The sequence below is a fragment of the Corythoichthys intestinalis genome, chromosome 8, assembly GCF_030265065.1.
Source record: "Corythoichthys intestinalis isolate RoL2023-P3 chromosome 8, ASM3026506v1, whole genome shotgun sequence".
NCBI classification, from domain to species: Eukaryota; Metazoa; Chordata; class Actinopteri; order Syngnathiformes; family Syngnathidae; genus Corythoichthys; species Corythoichthys intestinalis.
The window spans coordinates 7,791,768-7,815,191 of record NC_080402.1 but is presented as its reverse complement, the minus strand read 5'-3'; the positions used below and the strand labels follow the sequence as shown (position 1 = coordinate 7,815,191).

The window sequence follows — 23,424 nt, the reverse complement described above, 5'->3', positions numbered from 1 at the left end:
TCCCCATTTTTCTTTTCCCTTTTCCTTCCTTTTGTTTTTCCACTTCCACTTTTTTTCCCTTTCGAGCTTTTATTTCACCTCTTACCTTTTCCATTTACTTATCCTTCTACCCTTTTCTTCCATTTTCATAGTTAGGTTTTCCTCTTTTCCATCCATTAGCTTTCCCGCCTTCCACCCTTGAGTCAATGGCAGCGATCTCATCAACTACCCCCGAAATAAAAACAAAAGACCAATTCAAGAAGCAAATATTTAATTAAATTCCAAGTAATACCCACTATATACAGTCCGTTTCATGTATACATTCCACATGTAGCAATGATTACGTCATTGAAAAAAAAAACACGCAACAGTGACGTTCACAGAAGAGTGTTTGAAATGAGGTTGCCTTGTTTGCCGCCACAATGAGAATAATATTTACAAATATGGATGGATAAATTACAACATGAACTGTGCGTCAGTTAACAATTCAAACAACAGTTTTGCATAAATAGCTCCTATTTACACAATAATAACGCGTACATTTTCTGTACATCTCACTCAGTGTAACATTGATTGTGATTACAAAAAATATATATCCTGTATATAACGTTTACAAATGTCAGGTTCACTCGTACAGTTTCTTAAGAACATTCCGGCAAAAGAAAAAAAAATATATGCTTGTTCATTCACTTCTTTAAGCCGCTAGACTGTGCAAATGATTTCTAGAACGCAAGCACCTCATGAGGAAAAGGTACAATTGGTTTCTACAGTTCTACAAATAAGTACGGCAGATATGAAATATGTAAGTGGACTCATTTCCAAATGAAATGTGTCCGAGTTGATTTGACTCCAAGTGCAAATAAGTGCTGCCAACAGCGACAGTAGAACCTCTAAATTCTGAAACGAACCCATTTCTGGGACGCTAAATATGGATTTACAGTAGATGTGGTGGAACTCCACGAAAAATTAGCGCGAATAGCTGAACAATTTTTGAATAGCCAAGGATTTTCAACAGGTTTTTTACTCCAAGAAAATGTAAATATTTTTTGGGAAAAAAGTCAAATACTTGTGAAAATAATCTGCAAATAGTTAAATTTGCGTGTATCTAATAAGACAAACACAGACAGTTTTGTCTTCAGATTGAAATCACATCAAACTAGATTAATTTTTTCAATTGGGTTGCATCAAAATTGTCCTATCATAGCATTTTAGTCCACTAAAATGACAACTTCTGCGTGTAAAAAAAATCATTTATTTGTGTAAAATTGAATAGTTATTGTCTTAAAATGACTTTTTCTTGGAAAAGCAGATTAGTTAACTTTCAATCAATCATACTTAATTCTCACAACTTACTATGACTCATAAGATTTTTGCCCCACATCATTGAAAACAAAATTACCGTATTTTTCATACTATAAGTCACAGATTTTTTTCTTTTTTTTCTAAAAATAATTTGGCCAGTCAATTGTTAATTATATCATTTCACATGTTATTTCGACACTAAACCCCAAGAGGGCGCTCAAGGCCTGTGTTTCAACATTCAAAATGTGTACTTGAGCATCACATCACTTTTTACTACTTTTAATATCTTGTATTGAAGAGCCGAAACACAAACAAAATTTAGAAAGTATTTTTTCACCGTACAACGACAACTTTAGAGGTTCTACCGAGTTTCCAACTGGACCGACACGATCATACCCTCACTCCACGGTCCCCCACGTCTTAGCCATTACACGCCAATTCCCGTCGCAATGGATAAAAGCGGAGACTTTTAGTGCACTATCACAGCAGTTGTCACACATCAGATTAGGTTTTTTTCCCTCTTAACGCATTGACGTCTATCGCCGTCAATGAGTTAAGAGAACCGTTGCGGACTATTGCACTTGCTTGAAGGGTCGTCAGACCCGGCGTCTTCGGCGGCGCTACGCCCAGCGTCCGCTAGACACGAAGCTCCGGCTGAAGGAGAAACCGCTGTCCGAGCTGGTGTGCTTGCCCCAAGCGCCGAAAGGCACCACGATGATGGTGCTGTTGTCTTCGGAACCGTACTGGAGAGCCTGCGGGATGTATTTTCAGAAAGTTTACAGCTTTGACAAACCATTTTGAGACAAGTTAAAGTGTATGTCAACACGTGGGGAAATGCTAATATTCCATCATTTATCCATAAACGAATGCCTTTTGGATTCATATCATGTCACTTCGTGTAATTACACACATCGCAACACCAAGAAAATGAGAGAAATTTGGGTCAATTTCAAGCTAAAAAGACCCGCCCCCGAGATCCCGGAAATCTGGCAGATTGTGGGCGTAACATCAAAACAAGGAAACAACCGGCTCAGTGCTTTAGTACTGAATGGCGGCGATGATGGCAGACAATTCCGTTTCTAGTTGCAGCGACGAATCCGACGTAACGAACATTCTAATGGTGACGAGGAGAGTTATGAACCTTTCTTTGGTGTTTTGGGTTATCAATTTGAGCCCAAACAAAAGCCAATGCAGCCTAATGAAAGGATCATTGGGGGGAGCAATCACACTGATGAAACCCCGACAACAGTTCGTGTGGGAAACACCAAATGGTATGTTTTGCATCTTTTTGTAAAGCTGACACACAGTGACCGCAAAATAAAGTAATATATAAAATAATTATCATTTAATATGCTATCATCGGTTTCGCTCTGCCAACCGACACAAATATGAACGGGATTAGAGCAGGGGTCCCCAACCTTTTTTGCACCAAGGACCGGTGTGATTTGGGTCTTTTTTCACAGACCGGTGTCCCTCTTTTATATTGAGTTGGACTATCAATGTTATCCAATGGTGCTAAAAAACTATTAACATCACAAACATACATGTGCAACACGGAAATGGCGTAAATTAACGCTTAAGGACACGGCGAAGTCGTTAAGTGAGAGGGCTACGTGCAGTTGTTGTGTGCGCCAAACATGGCAAACGTAAGTTAATATTCCTTTCTTTAAAGAAAGTTTGTAGTGTGTACTTAGGAATCGCTGCATTCGCGGTCCTTTTTAACGTTACGCGCATGCCAACTTTGTCAGAACACCGGCAATGTGCGGCAGAAAAATACAGCAAATATAAAATAGCATTTGTTTTTAGCCCCGTCGTGTTAAGTGCCCGGAAAAAATACAACTCACCCGCTGAATCAGTGGAAGGGCTGAGTTTGTTTCGTTGAGACGAGATGGGAGAGTGAGAGAAGCTAGCATCAAGCTAGCGATGTTGGAAATTGTAGCACAGTTTTCAGCACGCTCCAAGCTATGTCGGGATATTCCGAAATGACTTTAATCCAGAACTTCGGTAGAGTTGTTGTCTCAAATGTACGTTAAAGTCGCCATGATTTGCGATCTCTACAAGTTGATATTCCTGTTCCACAGACATGCTCGAATCACTCGATTTATTCACATACGGTCACGAATTCACTCCTTCGCAGTTCGTGGGTCTTTAGTGATTGGGAAGTAGCATAAATTTTGTTTTCTTTGAGGTTGTAGGCACATCTTTTAGCTCGTCAGGTTCCCGTTTCCCTGTAAAATTGCAAAATTAGCCCTCTAAGCACTGACGAACTTTACTCATTGTCTGCGTAGTCCAGCTCTTTTTCTCGCGTTCGGCAACTCATGGGTATTTCATTGCGACAAATGGCTATTTGTAAACCACATAGCATGACAGGTTTGAAGCATTTTAGCGATTTTTTGATAAAACACGGACGCAACTCTCTCGTCGATAAACAACGATGGCACCTGCCTCGACCTTTTGTTTCCTTGTTATGACGTCTCTGCCCCATTCGGCTGTTTCCGGAACACTTTCGGAAATGTTCGTCATTTTCGATCTATTTTCGATAATTGCTCATTAATGTGATTGATTTTTTAGTTAACTTTATCAATATTTGTCATCTTGGCACATAACTGTTCTATTGATGTCTCACACCCCCTTTGCGTTTTCATACCCTTTAAGCAGTGTTGCTTTTGATTTTCGTCTCAGTCGTTTGGACTAAAATACATACTAGTCTTAAGTCAGATTTTCGTCATTTCAAAATGGGTTAGTCTTTGTCGGGATTTTGCACCCGTTAAAAGTCTAATTTAATGCTTTTTAAAACATTTTTAAGACCATGAAAAAATCTAATTTAAGACCAAAACACATCGCAACCATTTTTAGTGAATTTTAAATTAATTATCCCGACCGGGACACCACGGACTGTATGTAAAAAAAAGTTGTCTGAGTGTTCAAATGCTAACGTGAATGCTATGCTAACGCTACGAGTTACATTTAAAGTGCGTGACGATCATTCAGTACAGATCTACGCTTAAAGCAACATTGCTGGTTCTCTCTTGCCAAGATAAGAAAACAAATATTACTATATACAGGGTTTCCCCTAGGGATGTCCCGATCCAGGTTTTTGCACTTCCGATCCGATACCGATATTGTTTTGCACTTCCGATCAGATACCGATATCGGCCTATCTGAGCATGTGTTAAAGTTTAAAGTTATTTAGCCTCCTTACTTAGTTGTCAGACTCATGTTGAAAAAGGTTTTAGTACTCTTGATAACAACTTGCCAGCTGAATTAGGTGAGTTTGAATAACACACAATGGTTGGTAACAAGCAACTGACCTGTTTATTCAGTGACGAACACAAAACATTATAAATAACAAAGAAATGGCGTAGTCAGTCAGTAAAACGAACAAATAATATTGTAAACTATCTTAAAAAAGCAAAACACACCAACAACCTCAGTGGAAAATCCCACAAACCCCCCAAGCTATTAGATGCTTTTAATGTTTCGTGGATTAGTTACACAAATTGTATAAAAAGCCTCTCAGGTTTAAATAAACGACTATTTCAGTATCAAGTTAACATTTTAAAACGGTAAATAAAATACTCAAGTCCCCATTCTGTATCAGCTTCTTTAAACTACATTCAATTCATTTAATTTTGCGAATCAACTGTTGAAGTTGTTAAAATTGCTCCCGTTATTCCATAATTTCCCTTCGGTCTACTTTCGACATGCGAAAGTTTTAAAACTGTTTTGAAGATAGATTCAAGTCATGATTTTGCCGATTTAGGAGTATTTTAGATAAAAAGTTAATTAGGTTCGCTTGAAAGGTTCACAACAGCCTACTAGGAAAGTCTCCTGCATTAAGATGGCGGCTGTTTACTAACGCAACTAGTTTTCAATACTTCAATGTTGCTAACGCCGTCGAGTCTGTCATTGTGCATCTAGTTCTATATACATATGATAGCTATTGTCTACAGTAAAACGACGTTGATGTAGTTTGTAGCAGCTGTCAGCAGCAGTCAGGTATTCTTGTTTTTTATCCAGCGGCATGAGTTGAGCTAAAGCCGTGAGTTGAGCACTGGCATTACCCCGGTCTATGACAAGCATGATGTTTACTCTCGGGACGCAATGCGGTCCGTTTCTCATTGCGTCCCGAAGACCGCGCTGTGTATTAGTTCCGCTTTACTTGACATATTTCAATAATTGGAATTTGAAATTTCTCAGCATCAGCCATTGTTATGTTATGTCCTATCTCTTAGAGGTTAGATCTTGTGCCCGAACCCGAACGGGTCGGGTCCAAAATGTTAAGCATTGACGTTCGGGTCGGGTCCTGGCGGCCACGCCGGACTAATAAATTATTTAAAAAATGGGATAAAACCGAGAGTAGGCTCTCTGTTTTGTGCATTTGCTTATGGACGCACGTGAACGCAGTGGCGCCGCCCGCTTTTTCTTCTTCTCCTCCACTGTGGTGTTTGCGATCCGTTACGAAAGACACTTTTATTTATGCACACAAAGGCAACACAAATGTGATCCTTTTGAATGTTCTCCTCTGTGTGTCTGCAAAATCGCATGGTTTTTTTTTATAATAAACTTTCCCAGCGTTATTTCGTTGTGTAAATGCTTTTATAATAATCATAAAAATATGTAGACTATTTAAACATTAAGAAAACTTGCATTTTTTTCTGCCAACTCGAAGAAATGAAAATAAATTGCTGCTGCGTTTTTTTTTCCCCCGCGTCACTCCAAACCGGGTAGGGCTTCAATACCAGCGGGCCGTGTCGGGTCGGACTGTATTTTTTAGGTTCGATCTAACCTGTACTATCTCTCTGCTCTCTCGATTGCAAAAAACGGATATTTCCTCATGTTGAAACAGACTGTTATGGCTGCTAAAATGCTGCTGCACTTCATTTTAATGTATTATTTTTTATTGTTATGTGGTAGTTACTGATTGCATTTCTAAGTTGATTGCACATATGTAGTGGGCTAGGCCTACATTTTACTTTTGTTCTACACTGCAATTTAGTTGATGTTTTGTTTGCAACTGAACTGATCCCTGGATTGATACTGCGATAAAGATGCTGCTGCACTACAATATTTTCTTTGTCGTTTTCTTTAATATTTACTTGAATATTTTTATTGATGGGTCGTTTTGACTAAAATACAATGACTATTATTACTGTTTTTGCACAGGAGTTCAGATGTTGCACTGTGTGAAAGGCTGCTACTGTGTGTAAAAAAAAAAAGAGAAAAGCCCTGGTCTCATTCAAAGCACCAATTAAATGCTGTTATCTTTTTTTTTTTTTTTTTTAATATATCTATCTGAAAGTATTTTCATTTGACTTCAACCAGGAGTGACACAAGAGCCAATAAAAAGTTGTTTAATGTCTGACCGCTTGTGTTTCCTCATGATTAACGAAAAATCTGCTTTGCTTTAGAATTTTATTGCATCCCAGGCTTTAATGGATCGCAATGCATTGCCGAATCGAACCGAATCGTGACCCTCTGAATCGAATCGAATCGTGACCCTCCGAATCGTAATCGAATCGAATTGTGAGGGCAGTGCCGATGCACACCTCTAATTGTTAGCCGTATTTTTTTGGAATATGTGTTAGAACAATTTGTTAAGGGCATTGTAAAAAACATAAAACAAAAAACATGAGCATTTTGTAGCATTTAAGCTAACAGACTTCTGCTATGCAATTTAGCCATTCATTTTTTTGCTGGACTTACTCATTTAATTTTCATTTTTTAATTTATTCTGAAGTGCATTAAATTTTCCTAATCCGATTACTTGATTCTTCGAAATAACAAGTTGATAGTTTAATTGACTACTAAAATAATCGATAGCTGCAACTCTACTTATGTTACAGTCACCCAAGACGCATTTTTAGCCCAGTGTCGTTACGTCATCGTCATGAAAAACTTGTCTTTCTACGAAATGCTTTCATTTTTATGGACGAAAATAACCCCGCAGTTAAGAAATTGTGCCACAAGGAGGCTAGCTCGTACCTGCTCAGAAATGCGCTGCGCCGCCTCCTTGGGGTCGTGACACTGGTTGATGACGTTGCAGATCTCCTGGCTGTTCATGATAAAGTTGATGCCATCGGTGGTGAGCGCCAGAAAGGAGTCGTGCACGTGGCTCAGCTGAAGGAAAAGAAAGCGCATTTAAGTTGAAAATGGCACTAGTTTTGAATGTTTGTCTTTATGAGCACCGTGATTGGCCATCTTCTATAAATTATATCTTTGCCGCCATCTTGTGGGCATTTTTTTTCTTCTCCTTGATGAGGAAGTATAATGAAAGGGTCATGTGTTTGAAAATTAGGGATGTCCTGGAAGTAAAATAAAAATAATCAAGATAAAATAAATCTGTTTTAAAAAGTGACGCACCGAAAAGTTTTAATGCAAAGCATGCAAAGTCGGAAAAAATAGACTCAGGTATTAAATAGTTAACTGGCTTTATTCCATTTATTTCAACTGCTAGTCCTCTATCTGATGGGTGGAGAAACTGGTTTGCTCAGTGGAAGGTTGACTGTCACTGCGTTGACGTAAAAATGATAACCTCGACGAAACAAATTTACGAACACAGTGAAATTAACAGAGTTTCATTTCAAGCAAATTCAATTCACGCTGCAGTATTGGCTTTGTGAGAAGATTATTAATACAGTGCCTTGCAAAAGTATTCGGCCCCCTTGAATCTTGCAACCTTTCGCCACATTTCAGGCTTCAAACATAAAGATATGAAATTTAATTTTTTTGTCAAGAATCAACAACAAGTGGGACACAATCGTGAAGTGGAACAACATTTATTGGATAATTTAAACTTTTTTAACAAATAAAAAACTGAAAAGTGGGGCGTGCAATATTATTCGGCCCCTTTACTTTCAGTGCAGCAAACTCACTCCAGAAGTTCAGTGAGGATCTCTGAATGATCCAATGTTGTCCTAAATGACCGATGATGATAAATAGAATCCACCTGTGTGTAATCAAGTCTCCGTATGAATGCACCTGCTCTGTGATAGTCTCAGGGTTCTGTTTAAAGTGCAGAGAGCATTATGAAAACCAAGGAACACACCAGGCAGGTCCGAGATACTGTTGTGGAGAAGTTTAAAGCCGGATTTGGATACAAAAAGATTTCCCAAGCTTTAAACATCTCAAGGAGCACTGTGCAAGCCATCATATTGAAATGGAAGGAGCATCAGACCACTGCAAATCTACCAAGACCCGGCCGTCCTTCCAAACTTTCTTCTCAAACAAGGAGAAAACTGATCAGAGATGCAGCCAAGAGGCCCATGATCACTCTGGATGAACTGCAGAGATCTACAGCTGAGGTGGGAGAGTCTGTCCATAGGACAACAATCAGTCATACACTGCACAAATCTGGCCTTTATGGAAGAGTGGCAAGGAGAAAGCCATTTCTCAAAGATATCCATAAAAAGTCTCGTTTAAAGTTTGCCACAAGCCACCTGGGAGACACACCAAACATGTGGAAGAAGGTGCTCTGGTCAGATGAAACCAAAATGGAACTTTCTGGCCACAATGCAAAACGATATGTTTGACGTAAAAGCAACACAGCTCATCACCCTGAACACACCATCCCCACTGTCAAACATGGTGGTGGCAGCATCATGGTTTGGGCCTGCTTTTCTTTAGCAGGGACAGGGAAGATGGTTAAAATTGACAGGAAGATGGATGCAGCCAAATACAGGAACATTCTGGAAGAAAACCTGTTGGTATCTGCACAAGACCTGAGACTGGGACGGAGATTTATCTTCCAACAGGACAATGATCCAAAACATAAAGCCAAATCTACAATGGAATGGTTAAAAAATAAACGTATCCAGGTGTTAGAATGGCCAAGTCAAAGTCCAGACCTGAATCCAATCGAGAATCTGTGGAAAGAGCTGAAGACTGCTGTTCACAAACACTCTCCATCCAACCTCACTGAGCTCGAGCTGTTTTGCAAGGAATAATGGGCAAGAATGTAAGTCTCTCGATGTGCAAAACTGATAGAAACATAACCCCAGCGACTTGCAGCTGTAATTGGAGCAAAAGGTGGCGCTACAAAGTATTACCGCAAGGGAGCCGAATAATATTGCACGCCCCACTTTTCAGTTTTTTATTTGTTAAAACAGTTTAAATTATCCAATAAATTTTGTTCCACTTCACGACTGTGTCCCACTTGTTGTTGATTCTTGACAAAAAATTAAAATGTTATATCTTTATGTTTTAAGCCTGAAATGTGGCGAAAGGTTGCAAGGTTCAAGGGGGCCGAATACTTTTGCAAGGCACTGTATTTTGTGTTCATTCGTTATTGGATCGTTTTTGTTCACCACTGTAAATAAGAGCACCGCAGCAGTAGAGGTAAACTGCCGTTTTCGTTCAACCTGTTTTGTTTAGTGTAGAAGCCAGGGTAGTGGCTGTATTGTTTTTTCTTTTTTACGATCAGGGTTTACTTAGCGGGTGGGGTTCAAGTGTAGTTTCATTTTGTTTGTTGTTTTGGCCTGGACTTACGCTGAAGCCAGCTTCTTCCGCATTTTGTATATTTTGTTCATTGCGAGTTCAACTTGTGTGGATAAATTTGTGTCCACTTGCAACTTGTGTGCGTGGCTCGTTTTATGTTTCGCCGTCCGTGGGACGTAACAGTGGGATTATGGGAAGCATGAGCGGGCATTCCGCGCTTGTGTTAAATGTGTCAAATATTTTAACGTGATTAATTCAAAAAAATTATTTACCGCCCGTTAACGCGCTAAATTTGACAGCACTTTACTTGACGTACCGAACCGAGGACCCCGAACCGAAACGGTTCAATACAAATACATGTACCGTTACACCCTTAATGGTATGATATAACTGCTGACTACATTATTCATACTAGCTTCTAAACCGGTAACATAACCACTTAACAGAAGGGTAGTGCTTTGCATTGTGGGAGTTGCTGAGTGTCATTAAGATGGACCGTATTGTTTTTTTGGCGAGAAGGAGTTTAGCAATGATCAAATAAAAGTGTTTCCTCAACGTACCGACACTCTCTTGGTTTCTGGTTCCGCGATGACCCCCATGTCCTTCAAGTCAAAGTCCCCGATGCTTCGCGTCATGGCTAACCTGCCGTTGACGTTGGACTGCCCTAAACTGTTCCAGGTGATGAAACCGCCACTCCTCTTGATCCTACAAAGATTTATGAATTAATGCAATGTGAATAAAAGCTAAATTAATGAAATTAAAAAGAATATTTGGCTTCAAGTAAACAATTTTTTTCCATTGTATTTAACTGATTGCATGCCACTGACTGAGCTAGACGTCCAATCCATTTTGACTGGGCGGGGCAAATGAACGAATGCTCATTCGCCCTGCCCAGTCTAAATGGATTTGACGTCTACTACCGTCAATGGCAGCCAATGCAAACAAGTAGTTATTAAAAGTATATATCAATATATTTTCGCCCCACTTGCCTTTCTTTCTCGTCCTTCCTCTCGGGCGTGTGGTCCACAGTGAGCTTGAGCGCCTTGCCCTTGCGGCACAACATGGCGCGGCTGTCGCCCACGCTGGCCACCACCAGCTCGATGCCGTCCCTCAGCAGCGCCACCGTGGCGGTGGTGCCCGCGTTCGCCCCGGGCGCTACGACACATGACATAGAACGAGCGTGAGTGGATGAAATCCGCGCGGGACGAAGAGAAATCTCGCGTGCGCACACACACAACCACACACATGAAGACAGGGGCGGGGACTAAGGTCACGTAGTAGATCATACGATTGTCAATGAAAATGCACGACATGCACTTTGAACAGTTGAATGTACATCTCAAACAACATTTAGCGTGGCTTTGCTAACCAATCACATACAAAAGTCATCTAATACAAATATTATGTATGTAGAGTTTTTACCAGCAGCAAAATAAAAAGATCAAATTTTTTTTAAAATCTGAATTAAATGGTCATTTTCACATGTCGTTGCTGTAACTCACTGGCCGCCATTGACAGCGCTAATCCATTTTGACTCCTCAGTCAGTAAGGATTAGACGTCAAGCGCCGTCAATGTTACTGAATGAGTTAAATTAGTATTAAGTACTTAAACTGCAAGGCTATCAGTCATTAAATTAATCGAAATCTATTTAAAAAAGTGTTTAATCATTTAGAGTAGTGTTGTAATAGTTTGTTCTGAATGTGCTGTATTTAGTTTTATTGATTTGGGAGGAGACACTGCCCTCTGTTGGGAACAGTGAATATGACATTACTCGTCTAAAATGGCTGAATCGAACTGCTCCCTGTTAAGGCCAACATTAGTTTTTTAGTGTTTATTTTGAGCTAATATGTTTTTTTTTATGCATTCGTCATTTAGTTTAGCGCTATGCTTAGCAGTTTTTTTTTTTTGTGGAAATACGTGTTTGAACGAATTGTTAAGAAAATTGTTAAATAAAACAAAAAACAGCGTTTTATAGCATTTAAGTTAGCGAATTTTTGCTACGCAAGTTAAGTTAATTTGATCGACTACCGTATTGACCCGAATTTAAGACGGTGTTTTTGCATTGAAATAAGACTGAAAAAGTGGGGGTCGTCTTATATTCGCGGTCTAGACATTATACCCATTCACAACACTAGATGGCGCCAGATATCACTGAAGCGATGATCTGTCATGATAGATCTCAGCTACTCTCAAGTTTAACCAGTTTGCATTATTTTACTGCAATGTTTTTCCTTATTCAGATTTGTTTCAAGACTACCGTTACAGTTAGATTTCACTTCGATGGTTAATGCAGTTATTGCAATTTTGTTGTTTTATCACAATAGATTGGTTTATTTACATTTCAAAAACCAGAAGCCATTCATTTACAAATGTGATTGCACTTTAGTTTACATGCTCAGATTGTAAGATTTGAATGAGGCAAAATAACATGCTTTTTCTCTCAAATATATTGTTATAATCATGTTTCAGATGTACTGTAATTATTTTCTGTATAAAAATTATTTTGGTGTTCAAAAAGTCTTTTTTCAAACTTCAAAAAGAGGGGGTCGTCTTATAATCAGGGCCGTCTTATATTCGGGCCAATACGATACTTTATCTGCAAGGCTATCAGTCATCAAATTAATCAAAATCTGTTTAGAAAAGTGTGTAATCATTTAGAGTAGTATTGTAATGGTTTGTTCTGAATGTGCTGTATTTAGTTTTAGTGATTTGGGAGGAGACACTGCCATCTGGTGGGAACAGTTAATATGATATAACTTGTCAAAAAATGGCTGAATCGAACTGCTCCCTGTTAAGGCCAACATTAGGCTTTTAGTGTTTATTTTGAGCTTTTTTTTTTTTTATGCATTCGTCATTTAGTTTTGCGCTATGCTTAGCAGTTTTTTTGTGGAAATATGTGTCTGAACGATTTATTAAGAAAATTGTTTAAAAAAAAAAACAAAACAAAAAAAACAGCGTTTTATAGCATTTAAGCAAGCTGATTTTTGTTAAGTTAATTTGATCGACTAATTTTTAGGGCTGCACGATATCCATTTTTTGAAACCGATACCGATATAACTTCCTGCTCCTGGGAGAGGGAAGTCTGGGCTTCCCTGCTAAAGCTGCTGACCCCGCGGCCCGACCCCAGATTAAGCGGCAGATGACGGACCCTTGCCCGTCGATAACTTTAATCTTTTCTAAATACTCACCTGAAATCACAACCAGTGATATCAGCAACGAACAAATGCTATGCTAGGATGCAACGATTCGCGATATAAAGAACTTGAACGTTATGTCAATGTCAATATTAAGGACGTTTTCACAGGCTTAAACCAAAATGATTAATTAACTTGAAATACCTTTCTGTGGATTTTTCTCGCCATTTCAGACTCCGCGCCAACGTAGTCAGGCACTAGCTTGCAACAGGAGAGCCGATGTGATTTTCAACATAAAGCGCGTAAAGGAACAATTTGTATTCGAAGTGCTATTTCAGACAACTTCTGGCAAATACTGTGTAAATAGTGAGCTATATATTCATTTAGAAGTATTGCATTAGAATGTATCTTTAAATCTTAAGTACTGGTGCACCATAATTATTGGTCTGATAATTATCGGTCCAATAATAGGAATTATGACGTCATCCTGATAATTCCAATACCATTTATAATAGGACCGATAATATGTACTGTTCTGGCTTTACAGTTTTACACACTTGTATGGGAACTCAGTTAACCATTTGCGGGGCATTGCTCCCACCTGCTGGTCAGAATAATTCACTGCATCTTATTTTTTGTTACAGTAGTTTGGTTCAATCACTTACACGTTGTGGTGTCTAGCGGTAGCATTGACAGTCGTGAATGCTTTCTGCTACGTTTCCGCCTCGGAAATATATGTAAGTATTTATGTTTACTATAACATATGGATGTGCAATATATGTTTACTTCTATGGTGAAGGGTCATATGTACAGAACTTCATAAGTTGTTGACTTGTGTTATCGAAGCCAACCAATGCTTTAGTAGCTCAAGCTAGTGTGCAATGCTATACATATAATAGTTGCGTATATAAGTGTATTTTGCAGTTTGTTGCATATTTAGTATTGAATATGTGTATTTTTCTGTTGTACTTTTAACAATATTAAGACGTGTATTCCCATAAAAGCAAGTAAAGACCAAGCCTTGTGGTTTATGGACGTGCATTCATTCTTAGCTGGCTGTCAGGCAGTGCAGAAGTGAAACGCACTGTTTTGTTCATGTCATTATAAAAAATCTGGTGAGATCAAAGGCAAATCTATATTGAATCCACCACTAGTTTTTTTTTTTTTTTTTTTTTTAAACCTCCAGGTGTTCAAAAACTCAGGTTATACAGTTAAAAAATTATATATTTATTATCGGTTATCAATATCGCTATCGGCTTTGAGGAGCAGGAAGTTATCGATATCGGTTTCAAAAAATGGATTCGTCCACCCCTAATCTTAAGAACAAAAAAAAAAAAAATCTCATTTGCAAGGCGTGGCAGCTTTTATTTTGGTGTGGCGGTGCGCCACAATCTTTTATATGTAGGGTAAACTGCGCATTTAATGCTCTTTTTAAAGTTGCGCTATTGAATGTGCAGGTCAAAATAAATGTTATTGACTCAATAAACCCTTGTTTTTCTGTTTTGCATCTCCTAAAATTATTCTGCAACGCATTTGTTTTCTGATGACCCGACTAATCATTTACTTAAATAATTCATAGCTGCATCACGAAACCGAAGGGACAAAATTTGACTGCTAAAACATATTTATTTAAATTGTTGTATCTTTAGTGAACAGCCTTTTGTGAGGGACCCATTTTGAAACTGACAAGCGTGATTTAACATCTCTTGATTTTTCAACGCTTCTGTTTAACATCTTAAAAGCCAGATATAGCGGCAGCCACTTCCTAATGCGTCACCATACGTTCCGCGCGTTTCAAATAAAACTGGTACAGCAACGACATGCTTAAACTCATCACCGCTGAACTTCAGCTCCCGAAACGCCACGGCAGTTTCAAGCAGTGTTCCCAAGCCAATTGCGCACATTAGACATGCTGCGTCAAGTGGAAGATTTCTGGCAGAGGGTGACAAAAGACGTTCTGAAAGACGCTCTCGCGTACACTCGGTAAGAGAGAGCGAGTAGAGAGCGAAAGAGAGAGAAAGAGGGGTTGGGAGAGTGAGAGAAAGATAGGGAACCTTCCAGAAGTCCAGGATTTAGGACCCGCTGGACTCCCTCGTCATCCACATTGGTGTCTCCAGCTCTGAGCTGCCGTAGATAACATGCACACACACACAGGCATATTGGGACATAGCACACAGCGCGGCGCCCCCCGAGGGTGCCACGTAAACTATGTTTAACATTAGCCTAGTATTCAAACACGCTAGGATTCAGTTGAAAAATTCCATGTGTTTCAAAAGGAACACGTCCAATCCATTCAACTGGGAGGGCTGGCAGAGATCGTTCCAGCCCTCCCAGTTAAATGGCTTGGACAGTTATAGCCGCCAATGGCAGACTATAAGTTGATAAATGTTAAAAATACTTGGATGATAAGGCAATTTAGAGCTATTGCACCGTGGTTACAGTCAATAATAGTTGCATTAGGAATGAAAATTAGCACCAAACAAATGTAAAAATAAATAACAGTCCAGTAAATTCAGTGACTAAGACATTTGATCAAGATCAGTACAGGTCGATAAATAATTAAAAAACCTCTGAAAGATGATTTTCACCTTAGTGTAGATCAGTGCTTCTCAATTATTTTCTGGTACGCCCCCCCAAGGAAGACGTAAATATTTTGTGCCTCCCCCCAAACTCTCTGCCGCCACTGTAAATAGTATCATTTGTCTATAAAATTATTATTATAAGTACGCATCTGCCTAACACTAGCCACGTTTACATGGAGCCAAATATTCCAATTGCAATCGGTTTAGATGTTCAAACCGAATAAATGTGTTCCATATAAACACCTCATTCGGAATGAACAGGCCCAAACCGAATGGAATTTCATTCCGTTTCACAGGGGTGGAATATTCCTTTTCCCAAACCGATTAGAAGTAAAATTATATCATGTAAACAGGGAAGCGGAATGGTGTCTGGTTGCGTTCTTTCTGCACATGCTCCGTACTGACGTGGTGACGTCACTTGGTGACGTAAGTAACGTCACTTGCAACATGGCTTCCAAGCACACGCACAGCGCACCTAATTGGAGTCCGGCGGAAAGTTTACAGTGCCTTGCAAAAGTATTCGGCCCCCTTGAATCTTGCAACCTTTCGCCACATTTCAGGCTTCAAACATAAAGATATGAAATTTAATTTTTTTTGTCAAGAATCAACAACAAGTGGGACACAATCGTCAAGTGGAACAACATTTATTTGATAATTTAAACTTTTTTAACAAATAAAAAACTGAAAAGTGGGGCGTGCAATATTATTCGGCCCCTTTACTTTCAGTGCAGCAAACTCACTCCAGAAGTTCAGTGAGGATCTCTGAATGATCCAATGTTGTCCTAAATGACCGATGATGATAAATAGAATCCAACTGTGTGTAATCAAGTCTCCGTATAAATGCACCTGCTCTGTGATAGGTCTCAGGGTTCTGTTTAAAGTGCAGAGAGCATTATGAAAACCAAGGAACACACCAGGCAGGTCCGAGATACTGTTGTGGAGAAGTTTAAAGCTGGATTTGGATACAAAAAGATTTCCCAAGCTTTAAAGAGCATACGACACCAGAAAAAAAGTCTTAAATGGCATTATTATGTGAATTAGAATCATATTTTGAGACGATTCGACCATATACAACAATTTAGCAAAGCGCAGATGACGAGAAATTAGTCTTTTAATCTGCCGGTTAGCCACGCCTACAATTATAGGGATTTAGCGTCCCCAACAGGTGGATGACGTCAGCGGTAGACTAGGCTCATCGGTTTTACTATTCAGCCCATTGAGGGGGAATTGTTCAGAACGAGGAAAACGAGACGAAGAGAGCTGCAAAATGTCATTGTTTCAGTCTCTCTACTCCCAATATTTTTACAGGATATTCTTTTTATCCAAGTATCCAAATCCTCTTTGGATCCCTCGGAATACGGTAAAACTTCAAGTCTCTCCTTCCATCTTCTCTGTTAGTGCAACCAACAGCCACACACGCCTTCACCATTTTGATTATTAATGTTAAGGAGCAGAAAAACACGCCGTAAATAGGAGAAATGTACGTAGCCGTAACAGGTTAACACTATGTTTTGACGGACAAGTGGGCGGTACCATTCAGGAAAGTGGGGTTGTGACGTCACGTGGGTAGGGTCTATAGCATATTATGTGAATTAGAGTCATATTTTGAGACAATTCGACTATATACAACAATTTAGCAAAGCGCAGATGACGACAAATTAGTCTTTTAATCTGCCGGTTAGCCTCGCCCACCATTATAGGGCTCAAGCGTATGGAGGTAGATTTGTGTCTTTATTATTCAATCAAAAAAAAAAAAGTTGCTTCAATCAAATAAAAAGTTGCTTCAATCAAAATATATATTTTCAATCATAGAAAAAGTCACTTCAATAAAAAAAAAAATGTGTTTGAATGCAAAAATAAATTTTAAAAAATTATGAAAATTTAAAAACATCTATTTTTGAAAATATATTTTTTTTATTTGAAATACGAGGGGCATTCAAAAAGTAATGCACTCAAGTGCATTGCTCGTACAGGATTTTACCAATTTTGTTTGTAATTGGCACAAACATGATTGGACACATCTTTTTGGGATTGTTGTAAGTGTTTTTCGTATTTTCAGATTTTTAAGTTTAAACAAGCTTCCAAAATGGCTGCCCCTCTTGAAGCTCGTCAGAGGTGGATGGGCAACCACTACGGGGCTTATCGGCTATGCTGGCTTTACCCACCTCTTCGTGGTCTTCGGTACTATTTTTTAATCGCTGTACCTATCTTTTTACAGTGCTATAGTATCATCCTTGTCGACATTTTCCAGCCGGTTGTGAATCCTCAGAGGGGTTTCTCCCTCTGCAACAAGGAATTTGATTATAGTTCTTTGTTTCTGACGAGCTTCAAGAGGGGCAGCCATTTTGGAAGCCAGTTTAAGCTTTAAAAATCTGAAAATAAGAAAAACACATATAAAAATCGCAAAAAGGTGTGTCCTGTCATGTTTGTGCCAAATATAAACAAGATTGGTAGAATCCTGTACGAGCAACGCACTTGAGTGCATTACTTTTTGAATGCCCCTCGTATATACATTTTATTGGTTAAAAAGTCATTATCGGAAAACTCCATCAATTAGCATTCTAAAATACTTTGAGCAACCGTCTTGAAACTCATTTATCATCTGTGTTGTCTTTCCCTTTAAGGAAGAGACAAAGTTGTCGACTTAACACATTTTTTTTACCCTAAACTAACCCAAAACTGTTACCCGGCTGTACAGAACACTTTGTGAATCACTGTAAATGCTCAATTTAGCTGGTTTGACGTAATTCAAACCTAAATCTTACTGAGCATCCCATTTTTTTCTTTATATGTACCATAAAGTCCAAGTCTCTTTTTGAAAAAACACAAAAGGTACTACTGTGTACGACCAACAACTCAGCAAGACTAATGAGATTTGCGCTCAACCTACCGTCTGAGGAGCGGCGCAAATGCTTGGCTAAAGCTTTGTCAACTTCCAGGAAAGCTCGAGTTAAAACCAGTTCCAGATTGTCCTCGTCAGCCACAAGGTCCCTGGAAAAAAAATATACAAACAAAATCAAGTGCAAGGAGATCGATTGTTACTTCTCGGTCGGTGTACGTTCAAAATAATTGATAATAATTGAATAATAATTACTTGATAAACGTCTCCATGTGTCTGTCGCAAAAATCGGCGGCTTCTGGCCCGCCGTGCCCGTCGAAGACGGCGAAGTAAATGAGGTTGTCGGTGATTTGCGAGAGCTGGAAGCGGTCCTCGTTCTCCTTGCGCTGACCGATGAGTGAGGCGCAGCCCACCTTGGACAAGCTGACCTTGGGGATGGGCTTTCCGTAGCGGATGCTGGACGGCAGCAGGATGGGCTCGTCGATGCGGTTGTCCCAGATGCCGAAGGAGTCCCAGGTGGTGGGCTTCCCGCTGCTGTCGGGGTCGAAGCGCGAGCCGCTGCGACGCTTGTCTGAAGGGGTGTGGAGACGCCTGCAGCGGAGGGTGACGGCCCGCTTGATGAGAAGTGGCGCTACGGCCATTTGGGGGAGGCCGCTGCGGCCGACGTGGGGCCCGCTGCACCTTGCCAGGCGGGCGAGACAGGTGATTGACATCACCCTAACGGCGGGAAAAGCGGAGAGAGACAGGGACCACCTGAAACACCAGTGCATATTCAGAATGCGACTTTTAAGTCACTTTCAGGTGTAAATAAGGCAACTGCATCCAATTTAATTCGGCCCAGTCTCCGCTGGCGTGCCCCAGGGCTCTGTCCTAGAGACGTTTCTTTTCATCATTTACATTCTCCCCCTTGGTCCCATCTTCCGTGAATACAACATCCACTTCTACTGCTACGTTGGTGACACCCAGCTGTACAGTTCCTCAAAACCAACCTCCTCTTTTCCACCCTCCTCTCACACCCTCTGCCTACAAGACAATTACCGTAACTCTCGGATTATAAACCTCTGCTCCCCCCCTCCCACATTTTGAATCCTGCGGCTTATAGTCCAGTGTGGCTTATTTGTTGATTTATTTGGGTTAATAGCAGGGGTGAAAGTGGGCCAAAACGGTCAGGAACGCAGTTCCGGTATAAGATTCAGGGCAGGCACGCAGTTCCGGTATAAGATTCAGGGATGCTGTTCCGGTACACGGTGCTTTGATTCCGAAAATATGACAGCAACTGTCAAAACGCTATGTAAAAGAAAAAATTACAAAGCTGCCACACATACATTTCATCTCCAAGAAGAAAACAATCTACCAACATCAGATTTACATAGACAAGTGTTAACAACAAGCACAATAAAGGGCTTGTGTAGCGTAACCCGTTTCCATCGATATTTAACTTCATATGTAGAGGTACCACTGTACTCTTTTTTAAAAAATTTTTAAAATCTTTTGTGTAGTTTGCTTAAAAAAAAAAAAAAAAAAAAAAAAAAAAAAAAAAAAGACAGTAATAATTCTGGACTACACAAATATTAAATCAATTCTAGCAAAAAAGCCAATGCATATTTTACTTTTACAGGCAACACAAAACAAAGTGGCAGGCCAGAAGTGGCCCCTGTGTCACCAGTAAAGCGCTTTGAGCGCCTAGAAAGGTGGAAAAGCGCTATATAAGTGTAACATCATTTACTCTACTGGGAATGTCAATTATTTTGAATAATTTTCAATTCATATATATGGCGGAATACACAGACAAGGCTGAAAAAGCAGGTTCTGCTCTTGAAACCTTCTTCAAAGTAAACTGCTGTATTTTAACCCAAAAATGTTGTGTTTAATAGAACAATATGTCTATATGCTGCCATAGCAGATTCATGGCCCATTAAGCCCCCGAACTATTTTTAATTTGTCCGTTTTACCCTGGAAACCCCTGTTTACAGACGCCGCACAACCGCGTTTGTTTCAACCCAGCCATAAAACGAAGGTAATTAATTATATTTATTATTTAAAATGTTTGTCATTTTTAATTTAGACTCATTAATTGATTGATTTGATCTAATATTTCGTTCAAAAAAACAACCCAAAAAAAAAAAAAACACTTAAAAAAATTATTCACTCGCATATTTTAAACTTTTGAACAAATGACGTCACAATGAAAAAAAATGGCGTCTGTAAAAAAGTCACGGATATCTACCTCATAACTAATCGCTTAATTGTATTTTTTTTCTTACGGTCGCATTTTCTCCGATATGTTAGATCAGGGGTGGGCAAACCGGTCCTCGAGGGCCGCAGTGGGTCCTGGTCTTTGTTCCAACCGACCCAGCACAGATAGTATAACCAATGAGGTTTCAGCAGAAATGAGAAGCCCCTGACTGCAATCAACTGATTGCATTTGTAAAACAGCAGATTGGTGAAAATGTGTCCTCTTAATGGGTTGCAACAAAAACCCGCACCCACTGCAGCCCTTTGTGGAATAGTTTGCCCACCCCTGTGGTAGATGATAAATAATCCATCCAAACAAAGAAAAATAGAAAAAAAAAAGTTTAAAAGGGTAAATATATGAAAAAGAAAATCAAAACCACTCCCTGATGTCTGCGATTTCTGCTTTGCGACCCTTGTTATATGACCATGTTTCACCCCTAAAATCCCCCAAAAAATTCGCCTGGCACGGCCAGACTGTTCTCCCTGTGTTTTTCAAACACTGAGAGGATAGTCTGGGACCCAGCCCATTAACGGCCTCTCGAGCAAGTACAAAATCAATCGACAAATCAGATTCGTTTATTTGCGTCACGTGTTCTTAACGAGCAACGTCACTCTTTCGCGTCGGAAGTTGTCTCCGCAACAACACAGATGGCGAACAGGAGAGCCGAGAATATGTTCCAATCCACGGTAAAATCCGTTTTAAATTACCAAAAACAACTCCACACAAGTCATTGACAACAGTCTGTCTCGCACTAGCCATGCTGAATAAACTCCACTCTCCTCGTATGTTTACTTCCGCGCGCAAGTCCCTCGTCCCGCCCGTCGCTGATTGGTCCACTCCGCTGTCTGTTTGCTGTGGCTTGCTCCGCCCTGGAAATTTTATCCACTTAATGGTGGCCAGACTCAATAGCTGGAACAGCGGTGAGTCTGGAGTACCAGGCTAAAAAAAAAATCCAGCTGTGGCCATTTACAGCTGTGTCTTGACACTCGGTGATACATGCTAGGGATGTCCCGATCCAGGTTTTTGCACTTCCGATCCGATATTGTTTTGCACTTCTGATCTGATACCGATACTGGCCGATACCGATACCAGCCTATCTGAGCATGTGTTAAAGTTTAAAGTTATTTAGCCTCCTTACATAGTTGTCAGACTCATGTTGAAAAGAGTTTTAGTACTCTTGATAACGACTAGCCAGTTGAATTAGGTGAGTTTGAATAACACACACCGGTTGGTAATAAGAAACTGACCTGTTTATTCAATGATAAACACAAAACATTATAAATAACAAACAGAAATGGCATAGTCAGTAAAACGTGCAAATAATATTGTAAACTGTCTTAAAAAAGCAAAACACACAAACAACCTCAGTGGAAAATCCCACATATCGGCGTCTGATCCAATCCAAATATCGGCTCGGGACATCTCTAATACATGCTACATGGAGTTTTTAGATCGAAACAAGATAAATACGCGATAATATCTCGTTAAAGTCATGGCGTCTGTAATTCTGCTCTTGCGTGCTCTCGCCTCCAAGATTGGGTTTTGCTGTTTGCTGTTTGATTTTTTTTTTTTTTTTTTTTTTGAAATACCATCCTGTTCAAAATTTTTCTTCCTCCAGAAAATTGAGATTTTAAGCTTTCTAATGATCTATCACACATGCATATCGGACAATTTTGAAATTTGGCCAAATTGGGGGTCTCAGCTTTTTATACTACTTGAATCTCTTTGTATTTTTTAAGTTGATTTTGTGCAATAATGTTTCATATGAACATTTTTCAGCACATTCTCACGTTTCAAACTGCTTCAAAGTTTGTTTTTTCAGCTATATTGGTAGTTTGTGCACACCAAATATTTCGGAAGACGCATTCTTGACTAAGTAGTGTTTCTAGTCAAAACAACTTCCTGCTTGAATGCCTTTCGGGCATAAGGGGCCTATTCAGAAAAGGTTCATCAATATTGAAAACTACACACTAAGGCATGTACTGCAATGCATCCCATCCATTTCCTTTGGTTAATTTTATACGACAACATTTAGGACTGCATTCCATTTGTGTTTATTTCGTTTTTCTCATCCTCAACTATAATGAGAAAAAAAAGGATGATGCAACAGTTGTACAATGAATAACTACAACGAGACTGAACGTATTTGGAGCCTTTAGAACAGTTCCTTGAAGTATTATCAGTGTTTATATTAGCAAGAAAGGTCTTTAACAGAGAAAGCAATGTATTAATATTAAAACAATTGCGTTATTTATTCAGCCCTAATACCTACTGTTATGTTCTCAAAACTCAGTTTGACTTATCACGTCTAACAATGCACGCAAATTAATTATTTTTTTTGTCGTTTTACATTTAGAACACTCATCTTAAATAAACTCACTGACTGCCATTGGCAGCGATAGACGTCCAATTCGCTGCAAACCTCCCATTTAAAATGGATTTGGAGGTATACTAGTGATAAACGCATTTAAATTCCGAGCCACATTTTTGGACGTCTATAATCGTCAATCACACTGAAAGAGTTAAATACACTTCAATCGGCTAACGTTAGCATTACATCATCTTTTGCATAACGTACATTCTCTATTATTAATTAAAGCTTACGATAAAGCACATATTTAGCAAAAACACAACAAAATTGGGACTTTACGTACATTACGGTCTTACTAGCATGCCTTTTAGCTGTTAGCAATAGTTAGCCGACCAGCAAGCTACGACGACTTCTTCTCAATTCAAGAAAGAAAATACAGACAACTAAAAATCATACCTTAGATGTATTTCTGATGAAAATAAATCTTGTTTCGTTCGTCTTCAAACGCCGCTTTCGTCGCTCTGTTGAATGGTTACCGCGCGCGACACTCCTCTCACTTGTCTCGTTTAGCTTATGTAATAAATGTTATTAAACAAGGTAATAG

At 39.4% G+C, this 23,424-nt stretch overlaps 1 protein-coding gene across 2 annotated transcripts; it reads right to left on the bottom strand.

The window, feature by feature from the left end:
• Positions 1 to 248: 248 nt before the first annotated feature.
• On the bottom strand, positions 249 to 23,424 carry ppm1kb (protein phosphatase, Mg2+/Mn2+ dependent 1Kb). 2 transcript variants are annotated; one of them, XM_057843342.1, is made up of 7 exons: positions 23,277 to 23,391; positions 18,529 to 18,990; positions 18,325 to 18,425; positions 10,707 to 10,872; positions 10,278 to 10,422; positions 7,267 to 7,401; positions 249 to 2,033 (listed from the first exon to the last, which is right to left on the bottom strand). In XM_057843342.1, exons 2-7 carry the CDS (start codon positions 18,984 to 18,986, stop codon positions 1,902 to 1,904), a joined length of 1,137 nt encoding a protein of 378 aa, XP_057699325.1. In that variant the 5' UTR covers positions 18,987 to 18,990; positions 23,277 to 23,391; the 3' UTR covers positions 249 to 1,901. The 2 variants fall into 2 exon arrangements, with proteins under 2 accessions (XP_057699325.1, XP_057699324.1); XM_057843341.1 differs by having other exon boundaries at positions 250 to 2,033; positions 18,529 to 19,026; positions 23,277 to 23,424.

What these genes read in the sequence shown, in the direction of transcription:
- ppm1kb (XM_057843341.1), bottom strand. Translation starts at nt 18,986, where the DNA reads ATGTCAATCACCTGTCTCGCCCGCCTGGCAAGGTGCAGCGGGCCCCAC. An exon ending in AGGAAGGACGAGAAAGAAAG is followed by an intron (nt 10,423 to 10,706) that starts GCAAGTGGGGCG and finishes AAATCTTTGTAG; the next exon opens with GATCAAGAGGAGTGGCGGTT. An exon ending in CGCAGCGCATTTCTGAGCAG is followed by an intron (nt 2,034 to 7,266) that starts GTACGAGCTAGC and finishes TACATCCCGCAG; the next exon opens with GCTCTCCAGTACGGTTCCGA.